Consider the following 15,061-nt stretch of genomic DNA (forward strand, 5'->3'; position numbering starts at 1 on the left):
TATTCCTTTTATTTACAACTATAATATAATAAATACAGTCTATTTCTATTATTTAATTTAACTGTCTAAAATTTCTGTTACATTTTGATACAGAAATTTTGTTTTACTTTTTTTGTTAATGCAATTGATCGTCAACAAATATTGAAAATAAATTAGGCGGTAATAAGTGCGCACGCGTACAAAAAAACAATTTCGTCTGCTCTCTGCAGCTCTCTGCTGACTGCTCTATTTGGACTAAATTGGTTAACAGTCCAAGAAATCCATGAAACTTGTTACACAAACACAAGCTCGAGAAAGTTGTCAATGTTTTTTATTTATGAAAAACTCTTCCAACGATAAATCGTCTTTCAGACATGGACGAAACGGATAATCAGGTATGTTATAAATTGTCTAATTTTCCACTTTTTATTTATAGGTTATGGTAATTTATTATTCTCCGCAGACCCCGGAGAAGGAAATCCAAACAAAGAGACCTAGTCAAAATAAAAGACGAACCGAGGCTCGACGAAAAGCTTTTGAGGAAATGCGGCTTAATCCGGGGAAAACTATACCACTTCCACCACCTAGACGACGAAGGAAAAGAAAGAAAAAGAGTAATGTTGTGTCTAATATCTTTGCTAGGGATAATAATGTTGTGCCCAAACAAGAAGTGCCAGTGCAGGTGAAGGAGGAAACTTTTACGGATGTCAGTATTTCGCCTAAAACTAAAGGAATTTCTTGCCAAGAAAGTTTTCTTGCTTTTCTAAAAAAGTGGTTGGATGATAAAAATATTTCTACCGCGAAGACAGAAGATCCCGAAGTGATTTTGCCCAAGGAAAAAATCGAAGAAATGGACGATGAGGAAAACTAAAGCAAATTACTTTTAATAATTTTCTTTTATTTCTTATTTATTACTTTGACAATGACTTATTATTTACAACTATTTTCCATTAAAATGTAAATATAAGTATGTATTGACTTTATTTTATTATTTAAAATATATACATATTTTTTCAACAGTAAAGTGTAAAAAAATTACAATCTTCAAAAAGTCTAATTTAAATGATGTGTACGAATTATTGTATAATAATTTTATTTTTTATCATTTCTGATTTCATTCTTTTAAACTGCAAAATTTTATAGTTTTGATTTATTTCTATTTTCATTACAGGGTTAAAGTGTTATTTTTTTATTATGACTATTAAATGTTTTTTTAAATTATGACACTGCATTCAATGATTTTTTTCATTCATTCATTCATTCAAAACAGAGAAAACAAATTAAATGTCAATGTATTAAAACAATTTTTATTTTGTTAATTAATCATTCGAAAATATGAATATTACAAATTGTAAGAAAGTTTAAAATTCAATGCTTTTTTTATAATGAAATACCTATTTGTATGTTTAAACTTATAGTTAATTTTGTTTAGCAATTGATATGAAAATAACCCAAGTTATTTTAAAATTACAAAAACAATTTCATGTATTTTCTCCTTCTCTAAAAAAGAGAATTTGTGAATTTAATTTATCTATGTTTAAATAATTCCAAATTATTAATTTACTTTTAAAAATATGGTAATAAATAACATCCTGCGTGTTCTCTATCTAATTTTTTACATTGTTTCAGTCTAGTGTAAAAATTCATCCTATTTCTCTTACTTTCTTGATGCGGTCATAGTACCACTACAATCGTACAAGACAGACATTCTTAAAAACAAAATATTTTGTTTACAAAAAAAAATTTTAAACTTTAAAAAGTAATCTCTCAAAAAATATTAATACTATAAAAAGTGAATTATAGAATACGAACGAAAGTTTAATTCATTCACAGAAAAGATTATTAAACATAGATTCCAGTTTCTATTCCGTCCTAATTAAAAATTTTCTAACTTAAAATAAATAGTTTTTCTCCACATTTTTCACAATAATGCAGAAACATTAAGTTCATTTAAAGTGTACTTCTTCCGAGGGCGACCACACACTTCATAAGCTAGTTATTGGAAATCTGTTTCCTTGTTGATGATGCAGGCTCTTCATTGCTATGTGGTCTGCAGCGTGATTCTACAGGTCCGCAGTGCTATTAAAATAAATTTTTACAGTAGAATTTAATTTAGAATAAAGAAAGATTTTACCCTTAATCCACTTCATGAAATTACCTTGAATTAAAGATGATTTTAGATCGAGAGTTGACAAACCAAACCACAATGAAGGCGAGAATTGATATTGAGCTTCCTAAAATTAAGCTGAGTCGTTCGGTTGCTGCCGAAGGTTTTAAAAACATTCTGACACTTAAAGAATCCCAAATTGATTCAGACCACGTGGAGTAGACACCAGAAGTCATGTCATATCCTGTAAGAATTTAGAATTTAATAAAAGTATAACACTTGGGAAATAATATAAATTAAATATTAAATTTAACCTTCAATGATAAATGCAGGACTGACGGCTGATGTAAAGTAAACGGTAGAATTCATGCAAATTCCAGTAGAATTGTGTTTTTCGCCCTTCATCCAAACATAGTGTTTTTTATAGCAAGAAGTAGAATTTAATTCGGGAATTTCTTCCCCTGTGAGAAGAATCATCAGCTGGGAAGTTAGGTATGTAGCCATGTTACTATAGCTCTTGACACTAATGTATAATGGCATGGTGTGATTAGCAATCACGTATCCTGGCGAAGTGGCTGCAGTGAAGAGGGAACAATTTGCATTGTCCAAATAACAGGACAGCATGTAGGAAATAAGATCTTGGACATTTTTCTCATTCTTTGGCGCCTCCTTTCCAGTAATACTTTTGTAAAGTGTATTACCAAGACCGACCGCCACTTTGGCTAAATTACCAGTAAGACTCTTTTTATCATCGAAGTTCTTCGTGTCGTCCAAGATACTATGATAGTAATTGTTTGTGAATTCTTGACCATATTCTGCTATGACGATAGTGGGCAGAGATGAATTTGCCTTTAGAAATGTTTGCACAGACACAGGAGGAACACTGTCTTTCAAAACTGTAGCTTCTAAAGAATTTTTCAAACTTAATGCAATCGCACTGTCCTCGGAATTACTCGTGTGCAAAAATAGTTTTCCAGAACTCAATTGTCCGAGTTCAATGACTGTAGAAATTTGGCTCAAGTTTACACTTTTTCCAGTATATGCTTTAAAGTTGCCCTCTTTTAAATCGTAAACCATTCTACTCGAGCCAATGTAGTCGTAAGCCTCTCCGTTTAAAAGAGAAAACATAACGGTCGTTTCTGAAAATAAAAACATTTTACAAAAAGGTAAAGTATTTTTTGAAATTGTTTTTTTTCTCTACTCACTGGTTGCGTTGATTTGTAACGAATTCACATAAAAGGCAGTAGCGAGGAAGGTGACCAATCCTGTGATTGTGCTGCGTGCACCCGGAACCAGTCCATCAAACATTGAATTCGAATCTAATCTGGCTGTAACTAATATTATGGAATCTGTTTCTTCGACTACTGGTGTCAACGACCAGTGAATACTTTTATCTCCTAGAGGTTTACAAAACTGTATGGAATGTATATTGGCTAGTGCGTTTCGTCTCAAGCAAGTTCTCGTGTCAACTGCAGCGTACATGAAGGATTTCAATTCCAAGGCACAAAGCGACCGTTGCTTTTGAGTTTCCAAATCGTGAGCATTGTGCTTTACATAACACGCTCTAATTTCCTCCAGTGCTTTTTCATCCTGAAAATGTATTTTTTTAGTATTTCTAAAACTGTTATTTAAAATTGTGCTTAAAACTGTAATGATACTTTTAAAACTTACTTCCATGAAAAACATTGGGAAGGGCCAGTCCTCCATTAAAAGACCAGAACCATGAGGATTCCAAGGTTTAGTGTCATTGCACGGTCTTGCACTGGAGTATCGATTGGGGCAAGTGTCCTCGGGCGAATAAGACGGAGGCCGACTCTTGGTCATATTAGTCATAAGAACACCGTTCACCTTGTTCGTCTCTTTCAATCGAAATAAGGTATCTTTCGTAAACATGGAAAACGGCACTACAGCAACGTAAGGATCGGCAGTAGCATTGTTCTCCAGCCATTTCAAGTCCAATTCGTTTTCAACAAAGTGAATTGCCCCTATACTTCCAGATCTACTTGCTAAAAATTATACCAGGTGCATTTAATCCATTAAAATACAAATACATTTAGGATTTAAAGTCATAGAAATGAAACATAACCTCCAAATCTGAGTAATCAAAACAAAAGTTCATAGATAACAAGAATCGATAATGTTAATAAGAACGAGTAATATAACACAATTAAAACATTTAAAACAAAGTCACACTTGATTTAAGCACAAAATTAAGGGAATTTTGTTAAAAATGAACAAATATACAACACTTACAAGAACAACCAAACTGGTGGGTACCATTGTGCCTACGAAAACAAGCTGCTACATTATCAATTGATGTGTAAATTAAATCCTTTATCCTGTGTTCAGCAACTGGAAAAACAAGTAGAACACTTATAAAATAAACAAGTTTAAAAAAACAAGTCAATAAATTATGTAGAAATTGTTAAATTCTTACCAACTTGTAATGTGGTTATTAATAAAACTAATTTCCAATTGAAAAATTTTCCCATATTTTCTAAGTTTGGTCTTTTAATAAACTGACAATAAAACAATTATAATTTAAGTGCATTTAGAGAGAAAAGTATTATTAAAAATACACCTGTCAAGTGTCAAAAAATTGGAAACTCCTATACTAAGAATGTCATTGTTAGGTATTGATGTGTGTTTTCGAAAGTGTCCGCGCAGGGCGCTGCATGTCCGCAGATGCTATTTCATTCAACTTTGCGCAAAATAAATTAAATAAATCAAAGGAATTTTTATTAAAGTAATGGAAAAAATTGAATAATTAGAAGCAGTTACAAATTATTGCAGAAATTGAATTATTTTCAAAAGTAATAAAATTGTGAAAAACATTCATTTTTTCTCAATAAATTATTTATTTTTGCATTAATTTAAATAATTGAATTCCTCGTAGAATTTTCGAAAAAAATTGATTTAAAAATTAATTTTAGTTACAATTTTACATAATAATTGAATATTAAAAAGCATTATAGCATAAATAAATTTTGAATATTTTTTAAAATAATTACACTTTTCGAAGAATTTATTTGAAAATTGTATTAAAAATAAATAATTGAAATTCTGTGAAGAATTTTATTATTTAGGTGAATAATTTAATTCCTGTAAAGAATTTTTATTATATTTGTTTTAAATAATTGAAGTTCTGTGAAGAATTTTATTATTTATGAAAGTAGTTGAATTCATGCGAAGGATTTTATTAAAGTTTTTGTAAATAATTTAATTTTTTTTTTTGAAAAATTTTATTGAAATTTAAATTATTATAAAACATGAAGATATGTATCAATCATTTCGAGTCTTATCGATATCTTCATGTTTCATAATAATAAATATTCTTACAAGTTGTTAAATTTCATAAAGATTTGAATTTGAAATTTTTGAAGAATCTTAATTCCTATATGGAATAAGAATAATGATTAAATATTTATTTAAAATAGAAGTTACTGTTATTTTCGAAATAATTTTACAATTAAAGGAATTCGTAAATAAATGTAATACTTAGAACAGTTTTTTGAGTATGTAATCATTTTTAGAGTGAATCAAAATATTCTTTAGGGTCAGGGAAAAATTCAAAATTTTGTCAATAATATTTATCAATAATTTAATATATCATAATTTGTTGTACAAATTGTACAATTTTGTGCAAAAAGTTTGTTCTTTCTTTTTTTGAAACTTTCTTGAAAAAAGTGAAGAATTAAATATGGTAATGAAATTGTTAGTTTATTTTAATTATATTATTTATTTAATTAATATAAATTTTTTAATGGGAATTTAAGTGAAAAATTATGCATTAGACACTCTCTGACGCAAATGTTAATATCACGTGAGTTCGAAACACGTGCAGGTCTGACGATCTGAGTTGAAGGAATGTTGCAAAAGATTGTGAAAATATATCGTTTCAATAGAATATATTAGTTCCTATTCATATAGAAAGACAATAGTTAATTAATCGAAATTTTATTATAAAAATTGAAATTAGTTTTATTTTTAATAATGAAAGTAGAAAAAAATGCTTTTCATTACATTACATATTTATTTCTTTTATATTTATAAAAATATTTACAAATTCTGTTGTTTGTTTTGTAAACATATGTAGATTTTTGAAAAAGTTTAGTACATTTAAAGTAGTAAAAGAATTTTTGATTCTTTAAGCGTATTTGTTTATTTATAAATAAAAATACAGCGTTCTAATATAGCATTTAGCAAAAACGTGCGGCTCACGTGAATGTTCGAAAGGATACATTCACGTGAGGCCCTGAACTCATTTGGTCCAAATACTTGTACTTGTTGCCACGTGAGTTTACGATACTTTAATGTTACTTTCCCCTATATTGCAACACAAGCCTTTAACTACATCCCTAAGTTTTACCAGTTGTGTGAAATCCTTTCAAGTTATCAGTAGTCCTGATGGTTCTTCATTTGAAAAGGTATTGTTTTTGTACATAAAACTAATATTATTATTGTATTCTAAATATTATAATAACAATACATTATATGTCATTATTTAAAATCTTGTACATACATAATTATGTGAATGTATATAATTAACACAGATGTTAGAATTAATTAGTCCCATGAGGCCAGAAATTATCAGCATCGATAATGAACATTTTAGTAAGGCTTTGAGTTTAAAATTTGAAAACGAGCAGAGCAAACAAATAAAAAAGGATGCACCCTCTCTGGACGATATTTTACCAAAAGGTATATGTATTTATTTGAGAAATATTTATAAATCTTCTTCAATGAATCATTTCCGATCGCTATATTGTAATTGAAAGATTATGACAAAATTAATTATGAAATAATTAGCAGGCAATGAATGATTTATGCAATAATTTAATGTAAACTTTGTTTTTATCTATTTTTAGGAATTATGGCATTAGTAAACCATTTCAGGAATCTGCGAGATGTGTCTCTTTCATTTTCTCTGATTAGTGACGATTTGCTGGCGGCTATGAGCGATGAACATGTTCAATTAGAAACTTTGAGAATTGAAGTTCATTCGGAAACAAAATCACTTCCTTCAGTGAGCGATAGAGCGTGGCGATATTTTTCGAGGCATTCACCCAACATCAACTTAGTTTTGTGAGTTTTTCTAATTTAAGGGCAAGTACCAAATTTTTATATATACATATAAAAGACATTTTTTTCGATACGATAAAAGAATTTAATATAATATTTAATATAATTCTCCGATAAATTTGAGTTTATTTCCAAAAAATTTTTTATTTTTAGACAATTTTATTTACTAGAGGAATGTGATTACAAATTGATCCTAAAGCCCTGCGTGCCAGTAACGCATCTTTTTTTGGGAGAAAGCACGCCGTCGAGTATAGTGGACGATGTGGCAAACTTTTGTCCTGCTCTCAAAGAAATTGTCATTTCTCAGTATGGACCGCATACGATAGATGAGACGTTGTTGCTAATTGCTAAAAAGTGTACTCGAATTTCTGCAGTTGGACTAGGGGATTGTGAAATAACGTATGAAGAAGTTTTGTTTTTGTTAGGGAATGCTTACAGATGACGTGACTTTTTTTACAAAACTCTTAATTATTTTTGCAAACTTTATCTTATACAGTGTAAAAAATAAATCTTACTTTCAATCCACTTTTGACTAAAACCGTTAACATTAGAAACATTTTTGACTGAATTTTGGTTTTAAGCTTAAAAATAGGCTACTTTTCAAACATTTTGATTTTAAGATGTAAAAAGTTCCAGACTTTGTTTTTTCTGTGTAAGTTTATAAATTTTTTATACATTTTTGAAGACTTGACCTTAAATTCATAAATTTTTGACAAAACAGATTTTTTTGTTCTAGCACACTTCCCTATCGGTTATTCCCAATAGGAATAATGGAACTGGATTTATTAATTCAGTGAATATGCTGCGTGACATCACGAATGAAATGACCCCCTACCCCTTGTCACGTTTGTGTAAACCCTTCTCCTTGATGCGTGACGTCATTTGTGAACGTTCCCTTATACATAGACAATTTTCAATTATAGATCTTTAAAATTCAGATTATATAAATTTGATATCTACTTTGTTTATTTAATTTTTCTTTCAAATTACTCGTTTCCCTTTAAAATTACAATGTATAATTTTCTGTTTTAATAATATGTTAATTTTATTTTAGGTGTTCTGCACTTCTGGATTTTATCACTTTATGCTGTGAACGTCTAAAGACTTTTTACATTTGGGAAACATCTCTTCAGGAAGATTCAAAATTAGATATAGACACTGTGTCGGCAAAAATATCTATACTGTTGGGTCGCACTTGGCACCCGGAGTTTGTGCCTTTTTGTTAAAAAAACTGCTGAAAAATGTAGACTTTAGTTGTTAATTTGTTATTTTGGAAAATTTCTCGAAAGTGCGAAGGCTCATCAAGGCTGATTTATTTTTAAGATCCTTTTTTTTACTTTTTTGAAATGAAAAGTGAACATTAAAATATTTTCACTATTTAGATGTTTGTTATCTATTTTGATTATTTACTTTGGGGGATAAGATAGAGGAAGGGAGAGCAGACTGTTGTGAAGAGGGGATTGGAGTTGACCCTCGTTCTGACCTGGATGATACTATTTCGTTGAGTTTTATAACACATCATCAGTCAAGTACATCGTTCACTCGGTTCACTCTAATATGTTATGTATTTTGAGCAATCTCGAACCGGAAATTAAGTGTTTCTCTACTTTCAAATTGGAATTGTTCTCTTTTAGAAGACAATAAAAGAATAAGTCCGAAAACATGGGGATAAGTGTGAAAAAAATTCTCACCCTTTGCTGTTTTCTTGTCTGTGTTGGTAGTTATACACGTGGTATGTATTTTTTTCTATCCTGTTTTCAATAAATGGTAAGTTTTTATGCATGACACATACATTGTAAATAGTACAATATGTTTTTTACGATGGTAGCTGTTTATTTTAATTGATTTTAATTGTTTCGAATATTTTTTGTTTTCAAAAACATTTTTATAAATTCTAATCTTTAGGAAACTGTTTGTCAATAAAATGAAAATTAGTAGATTGTTCAAATTACCGAATGTAAGAATAAAAAATTGATTTCACGTAGGCGTGGAATTTTAGAATTTTAGATTTCAGAGGATGTCAAATTGATGTAAGAAAATGACTAAGCTTGAGTTTCCTACTCCTAAATATTATCAGAGAAGTTAAACTTTGATCGATTCTGGGTAGCTTGAGATATAATCAGTTCTTACAACTTTGGCACGATAACATCTCACATTTCTCTAATAGATTCAATACGCAATTTAACTTTACGCAGTGATTTGATGCAATTATTTTCTTTCGTCATAAACGGAATTCCGGCTTTGTTTATGTACCTATTCAGATTGCACATTTTTACATAAATAGATAAATTGAAAAAATTAGAAATCAGAAAATTAAATACATTATTTGTATGGGACATACATATGGACAAGATTTTTAAAATTATTTGAAATATTTTTCAAACTACTTTTTCCAGGCGATTCTACCGCAGAAAACATAGCACAGGGTGAAAAGAGATTGGGAGATCAAATTCGGACTATTTTGAAACATTATCAGCAGGATGATCCAGTGGGACTTCCTGGCGCCCCGGTTCCTGATCCAATGCCAGTTCCTGATATGAAACACTCTTTCTCCGTATACACTATGACTTTTAAAGAAATGCAAGTCTTTGGACTCTCTAAATTTCGAATTGAACGCATGACGTCCGAATTGGCATTAATGCAGGTAAATTGTACTTTTAATGCATCAGTTAATAATTAATCAAATTTATTGCTATAAAAATTGTCTACTTTTTTATTAAGAATTATTTGTTTTTTGAATATATATTTTACTTGAATGGCACTAGACTGTATTGATAAAAATTTACCATTTCAAATGGAAGTGTAATATCCTTTCAACTTTTTTATTTTTTGCAATATGCGATCAAAGAAGCAGGCAACCCCGTTGAGAAATCGTTTGAATAGTATATTACATTATAAGGGCAGAAAGTTCGAAATTCCTGCACTGCGCGAAATGATGCCCGAGGCGAAGCCGAGGGCATTATCGCGTAGTTTAGGCCTTTGGAATTTCTGCCCGTGTAATGTATACTATTTTTCTTTATATACGGTCGAAAGTACGCTGGGTAATTAATTTTTTAAGAAAATTGCAATCGAGTCATTTTTCACCGCTTGTGAGAAACATTTTTTCTTGAAAAAAAAAATATTTATGTCAGAAATAATTTTTCTCAACTTTCTAAAAAATAAAACACGAGAAAAAATTAGTCGGTCAATTTTTTTTAATAATTAATTAATTAAATAACAAATAATTGTTGTTAATTATTAACTCTTAACACAGAGCAGTTGGAAACTTGCAGTTTTTTTTCTAACTTTACAACTAATAAATCTTTAAAGTACAAAATGAAGATAATTTATGATTTTAATAATTTATCAATTGTTTAAACAAATAATTGTTGTTAATTACTAACTCTTGACAAACAAAATTATTTTGAATAATAATAATTGTGCTATCCCGATGCTATCTTCGCTCCGAAACTCAAACTTAAGTCCCTGACCGCATGGTGGGAGAAGGTTGTTTCCCCTCACGGGACGCAATCGATGACTGCCCGTCTCTCACGGTGAGAAGGAAAATGGAAGATACATCATTTTTCTTATATAATTCGAATTTTTCTATTTAATTAGAATAAATGAAAGATGAAAGATGAAAATAATTGAAATGGAAAGAATTTTTGAAAATTAAAAGCAATACTTCTATAGGAATAGGAAATATAAGTTGAGTATTTATATTGAAAATCTATATTGTAGGTATCGGTAAGACTGAGAATTGAGGCTCTTGATATTCGAGGATGGTATACTTTGTCCACTTGGCTATCGAGATCAGCCGGAAATTTCACAGTCAAGTTGTCTGGAGTAACAGTTGAGGGCATTGCAAAACTGCAGGTTGGAACAGATGGAAAATTGCATGCACAGGATATCGATATGGATTTAACTTTCGATAATATAGATATGGATTTCAAAAATCTCGGATTTCTGGGATCCGTCTTTCAAGGGGTTATCAATTCAGTGGGAGCCTTCATTTTCGATAGTATCAAACCATTCATTCTCAAAGAGGTCAACACTAATGTCAGGTGAGTAGTTATTAACCTGTGTATTTCACATTTTCGAAATTACATTTTTATTTTTTCATTTTTTCATTTTTATTCGTTTCTTCAAAAGATAAATTTTCAATTTTTTTAAATTCTGTTTATATTTCTTGAAAGTATTATTATTATTATTATTATTATTAAATGAAAGTAATAAAAATAATCAGGTCGAGCTTTATGTACAGCATTATTCTCTCGACTTAATTCTTCTCGACAATATACAATCATATGCATGCGTAGTGGTGGTTATTGCCTGTCAGAGTTTAAATCAATGCTCCCAGAATAAGGTTCTTACTTTCGCAATACGAGGTCATTAAACTTTAAATTGCTTGAGAGCTAATCTCAACGGTGAAAAACAAAGCTTTTGCTCTTGTAGTACCAGAATCTCTTCCAAATGACATTTTAAAAAACACATCAAAAATAATTTATTTCATATTAGTCTTCTATCATTCATATTTTATTCCGAATTACCTAATTAACTATATTAATCTTCGTATTCTTTCATTCATCCTGTTCGCAGTTTAAATTTAGTTTCAGTGTATGCTTTTGTATTTTTTTCAATATTGTTTGACAAATCGAAAATATACAGGTATTTTTTCATGATTCTTAATAAAATAATATTATAGAAATTTGAAAATTTAAAAAAAAATTATGATTAACAAATGAAAATTATACCCAATTTGTTTGTTATATGCTTTTTTCTATAACAAATTTCGTTTGACTGATCTAAATTATGAAAAATTTTCTGCTTTTTATTTAAAGAAAATTGTTAAAAAAGTATGATTAAGAAATAGGAAATAAATACCCATTTTATGCATAATTTTTTATTCTCAATTTAACAATATTGTTCACAAACTCATTCTTTTATTTTGGAAAAAAAACATTACATTATTTCCTATTTTCATAAGAAAATAATTTACATCATTTCTATTTCTTAATTACAATTGTTTTAATAAAATTCAAATTGTTTGAATTTATTATTTGTAATTTTTCAAAAATTGAATTTGAATTAAAAATTTTTAAATTCTATTTTTAAAATTGCTAATTTTATTTTTAAAAAAAGTGAGTAAAAAGTTAGCTGCGCGCTTTGCTAGTTTTCAATTAAATGATATTGATTATTTTTAGTGCATATAGAAATAGAGTGAAATGATATATGGCAATTATTGATTTGTTGTCGAATTTATTTTTTTTAGAGGCGAAGTCAATGGGCAAATTTCACAGTTGCCACAATATTTTCCAAATTCAATATCTCCTTTTGACATGGCAGTGGCTGAGGCTCGTAAGCAAGTTTCGGAAATGGGTTATGATCCATATCGGGTTAAAGATTATAGCCAAAGTGTAGGTATTTTTACAGTGACATCGTCACACACATGGGTCACAGGATTGGCTAGTTTTTATCGCATGGGAAATATAACTCTCTCTATGGAAAATAGGACTGTAAGTAGTAAAGAAAATGTATTTTACTGCTTGTTTTATTTATGTTTATTTTTAAAACTTTCTTTTTTTATTTCAAGTCATTTTTTTTAATATTTGAAAAAAAGGAGGAAATTTTAATGGAAAATTGAGGTATTTTTTTATTATACTCTAGTTAATTTTTTTTTTTTTTTTTTTTTTTTGAAACATATATAAACTTCCTGTTTAATGACTTTTTTCGATTCTCATAAAAATGTTATGTGTACATAAATTTTTGTCATCGCAAAAAGATTATCGAGTAATTATATTGATTATTAAATTAAAAACTCTTTCTGTCGGATGAAAGAAAAATTGGTTTATAAATGTCACGTTATATTATTGGGTGATGTATAAAATAAAATGATTTTCAGGTTTATGCAGTTTTGGATGTTGGCACTCAGGAAATCGAAGGAAGGACTCACTGGGATGTTAGCATGATTGGAGGCGTTTTATCTAGAGCAGGAACCGTATCCTTTACTGTCGATTACTTTAGAGTTCAAGTCAACCTCAGTCAACCTCTGGACACACGAAAACGTGCCACTTTGGAGGAACTGGATCTTGAACTGGGCAATATTCAAACTAGGATACATGGAGCTGGAACTTTCGACTATGTAATAGAAGCTGCAGTCAATATTCTGCCAAATCTCTTAAGGTAAAACTCTAAATTGATTAAATTCCTTTTGGTTATTGCAATCAGTTTTTTACAATCAGTTCGCGATCAATATTCAAGAATTCAAGTAGATTTTGCCATAAAACTTTTATCTTATCCTCTTAAAATATTGGCAATTAAAAGAGTATTCTACATGCAGTGTAATTAATTGCGAACACACAAATTCTAGTGGAGCGAGCTCTTAAATTTACAAGAATAATATTAATTTCAACGTTAGTTTGTATCTGGAATCGGAGATTAGAGAAAGGTTTCTTTATTAAAGGTACCAAATAATGGATGCTATAGAGGGGCCAATTAAGAGACGTATACAAGCAGAGTTAGATAAGGTTGATGTCGAGAAATTGATTCACGAGAAAATCCCTGATATCGAGGAACAGGCAAGATTGCTCCAGGGTCTGCCACCTATTGAGGACGTTATTGATCAGTTTACTGAAATCGAAAATCAGGATCCTTTCTCTGAGAGCGAGGAGGATCGTGGTCCTTCTTGAATTGTTTCATTTCAATTTCTCTATTACTGATAAGAAAAATTGACAATTTATTAATTTATTCAAATTGTCTTTAAGTACTTTTTTGTAGCTTGTTACTAGAATTATTCATTTTTACTTAAGATTACTCAAGATCAAGATAAATGTGCTTGGACTATTTTTGTACATTTTTACCGATTACATGTAATTATTATTGTAAATTATAATAAAAGACAAAAAAAGACAAAAAAAGACAAAAAAAAGAAGTCAGTTGCAAATTAACTTCAAGTAACACAGCCCAACAACCTTTAGACTATTCCATCGGAATAAAACTTATTTTTTTAATTATACTTTACGTTAGGGTAAGACCAAGTGTTAAATTTCAGTTTTGATCGAGAGTGCAAAATATTTTTCAAACCTGTGACGAATTAGAATGTAGAGGGAAATTTATATTTTATTTTCAAAGCGTAGATTAAATTAAACATTTTGTATTGAGAGTGTTTGCAATAATTTAAACCGTGATCAAATATAAATAAAAAGCGCTCGCTTTTTTCTTCTATTTAACATGTGGTTCGTGAGTGCTCGAAATTTTTTAAAACCGCGAGTGAGTGTTTTTCGTGTTTCGAAAATGACAATGTGCTTTTGGATGCAGGTCGTTTTTTTGAAAGTAAGTGTCCTCCTGTAAATTTACTTTTCAAAATGTAATTTATAATAGTTTTTCATTGCAACAGTTTTGTATGTATTTACCTATATTTTTGACCCATTTTCGATTAACAAACTTTTTCCCAAGTCCATCCGAATGGATCCGAAAGTATATTTCTATGATTCGTACAACATTGACATTCGGGGATGAACTTTTTCGCCTTGTTTTGTTTTTCTGTAGATCGCCGGCTGTACGTGAAGTTTATGCACAAGTTCCTAGCTAATCTATAAATATAACTAAACAAGGAGGAAAAGGGTTGGGGTCCGGCTGGACGAGGGTGTCAGACGGAGGGTTAATGGAAATGGAAAGCATTCACTCTTGTTTGTTGTGACGTATAGGCAAAGAATGGTTAATAAACTGAATTATATAGTTTTTATGGTTTTTATGCGAAAGAGTAAAATGTCTGATCACGAGTGTGTGTGGAATGTTAGTGACACCGCAGTAGAAATATACATTTTATATGATGAAAAATGTATACTTTATTTCTATACCTACTTGAAAAGGGAATGCCACTGACGGTAATAAATTGCGGTAGTATTACGGATT

The 15,061-nt window shown here is 29.7% G+C and overlaps 4 protein-coding genes across 4 annotated transcripts; 3 read left to right on the forward strand and 1 right to left on the reverse strand.

Annotated features, from left to right (window-relative positions):
• Positions 1–190: 190 nt before the first annotated feature.
• On the forward strand, positions 191–1,153 carry LOC122499192. The gene is made up of 2 exons (XM_043607371.1): positions 191–374; positions 443–1,153. Exons 1-2 carry the CDS (start codon positions 354–356, stop codon positions 848–850), a joined length of 429 nt encoding a protein of 142 aa, XP_043463306.1. The 5' UTR covers positions 191–353; the 3' UTR covers positions 851–1,153.
• A 113-nt stretch (positions 1,154–1,266) lies between these two features.
• Positions 1,267–4,740, reverse strand: LOC122499193 (nicastrin). Its single transcript, XM_043607372.1, has 7 exons — positions 4,524–4,740; positions 4,340–4,438; positions 3,758–4,092; positions 3,292–3,676; positions 2,401–3,225; positions 2,138–2,330; positions 1,267–2,058 (listed from the first exon to the last, which is right to left on the reverse strand). The coding sequence occupies exons 1-7, from the start codon at positions 4,576–4,578 to the stop codon at positions 2,043–2,045; spliced, it is 1,908 nt and encodes a 635-aa protein (XP_043463307.1). The 5' UTR covers positions 4,579–4,740; the 3' UTR covers positions 1,267–2,042.
• A 1,528-nt stretch (positions 4,741–6,268) lies between these two features.
• LOC122499196 (F-box/LRR-repeat protein 3-like) lies at positions 6,269–8,489 on the forward strand. The gene is made up of 5 exons (XM_043607374.1): positions 6,269–6,513; positions 6,640–6,787; positions 6,955–7,171; positions 7,322–7,567; positions 8,223–8,489. The coding sequence occupies exons 1-5, from the start codon at positions 6,400–6,402 to the stop codon at positions 8,392–8,394; spliced, it is 897 nt and encodes a 298-aa protein (XP_043463309.1). The 5' UTR covers positions 6,269–6,399; the 3' UTR covers positions 8,395–8,489.
• Positions 8,490–8,677: 188 nt separating this feature from the next.
• Positions 8,678–14,078, forward strand: LOC122499195. Its single transcript, XM_043607373.1, has 6 exons — positions 8,678–8,900; positions 9,565–9,812; positions 10,889–11,211; positions 12,420–12,663; positions 13,050–13,330; positions 13,611–14,078. The coding sequence occupies exons 1-6, from the start codon at positions 8,831–8,833 to the stop codon at positions 13,834–13,836; spliced, it is 1,392 nt and encodes a 463-aa protein (XP_043463308.1). The 5' UTR covers positions 8,678–8,830; the 3' UTR covers positions 13,837–14,078.
• The last annotated feature ends 983 nt before the right edge of the window (positions 14,079–15,061 follow it).

This window comes from Leptopilina heterotoma, unplaced genomic scaffold, assembly GCF_015476425.1.
Source record: "Leptopilina heterotoma isolate Lh14 unplaced genomic scaffold, ASM1547642v1 Lhet_166, whole genome shotgun sequence".
NCBI lineage: Eukaryota > Metazoa > Arthropoda > Insecta > Hymenoptera > Figitidae > Leptopilina > Leptopilina heterotoma.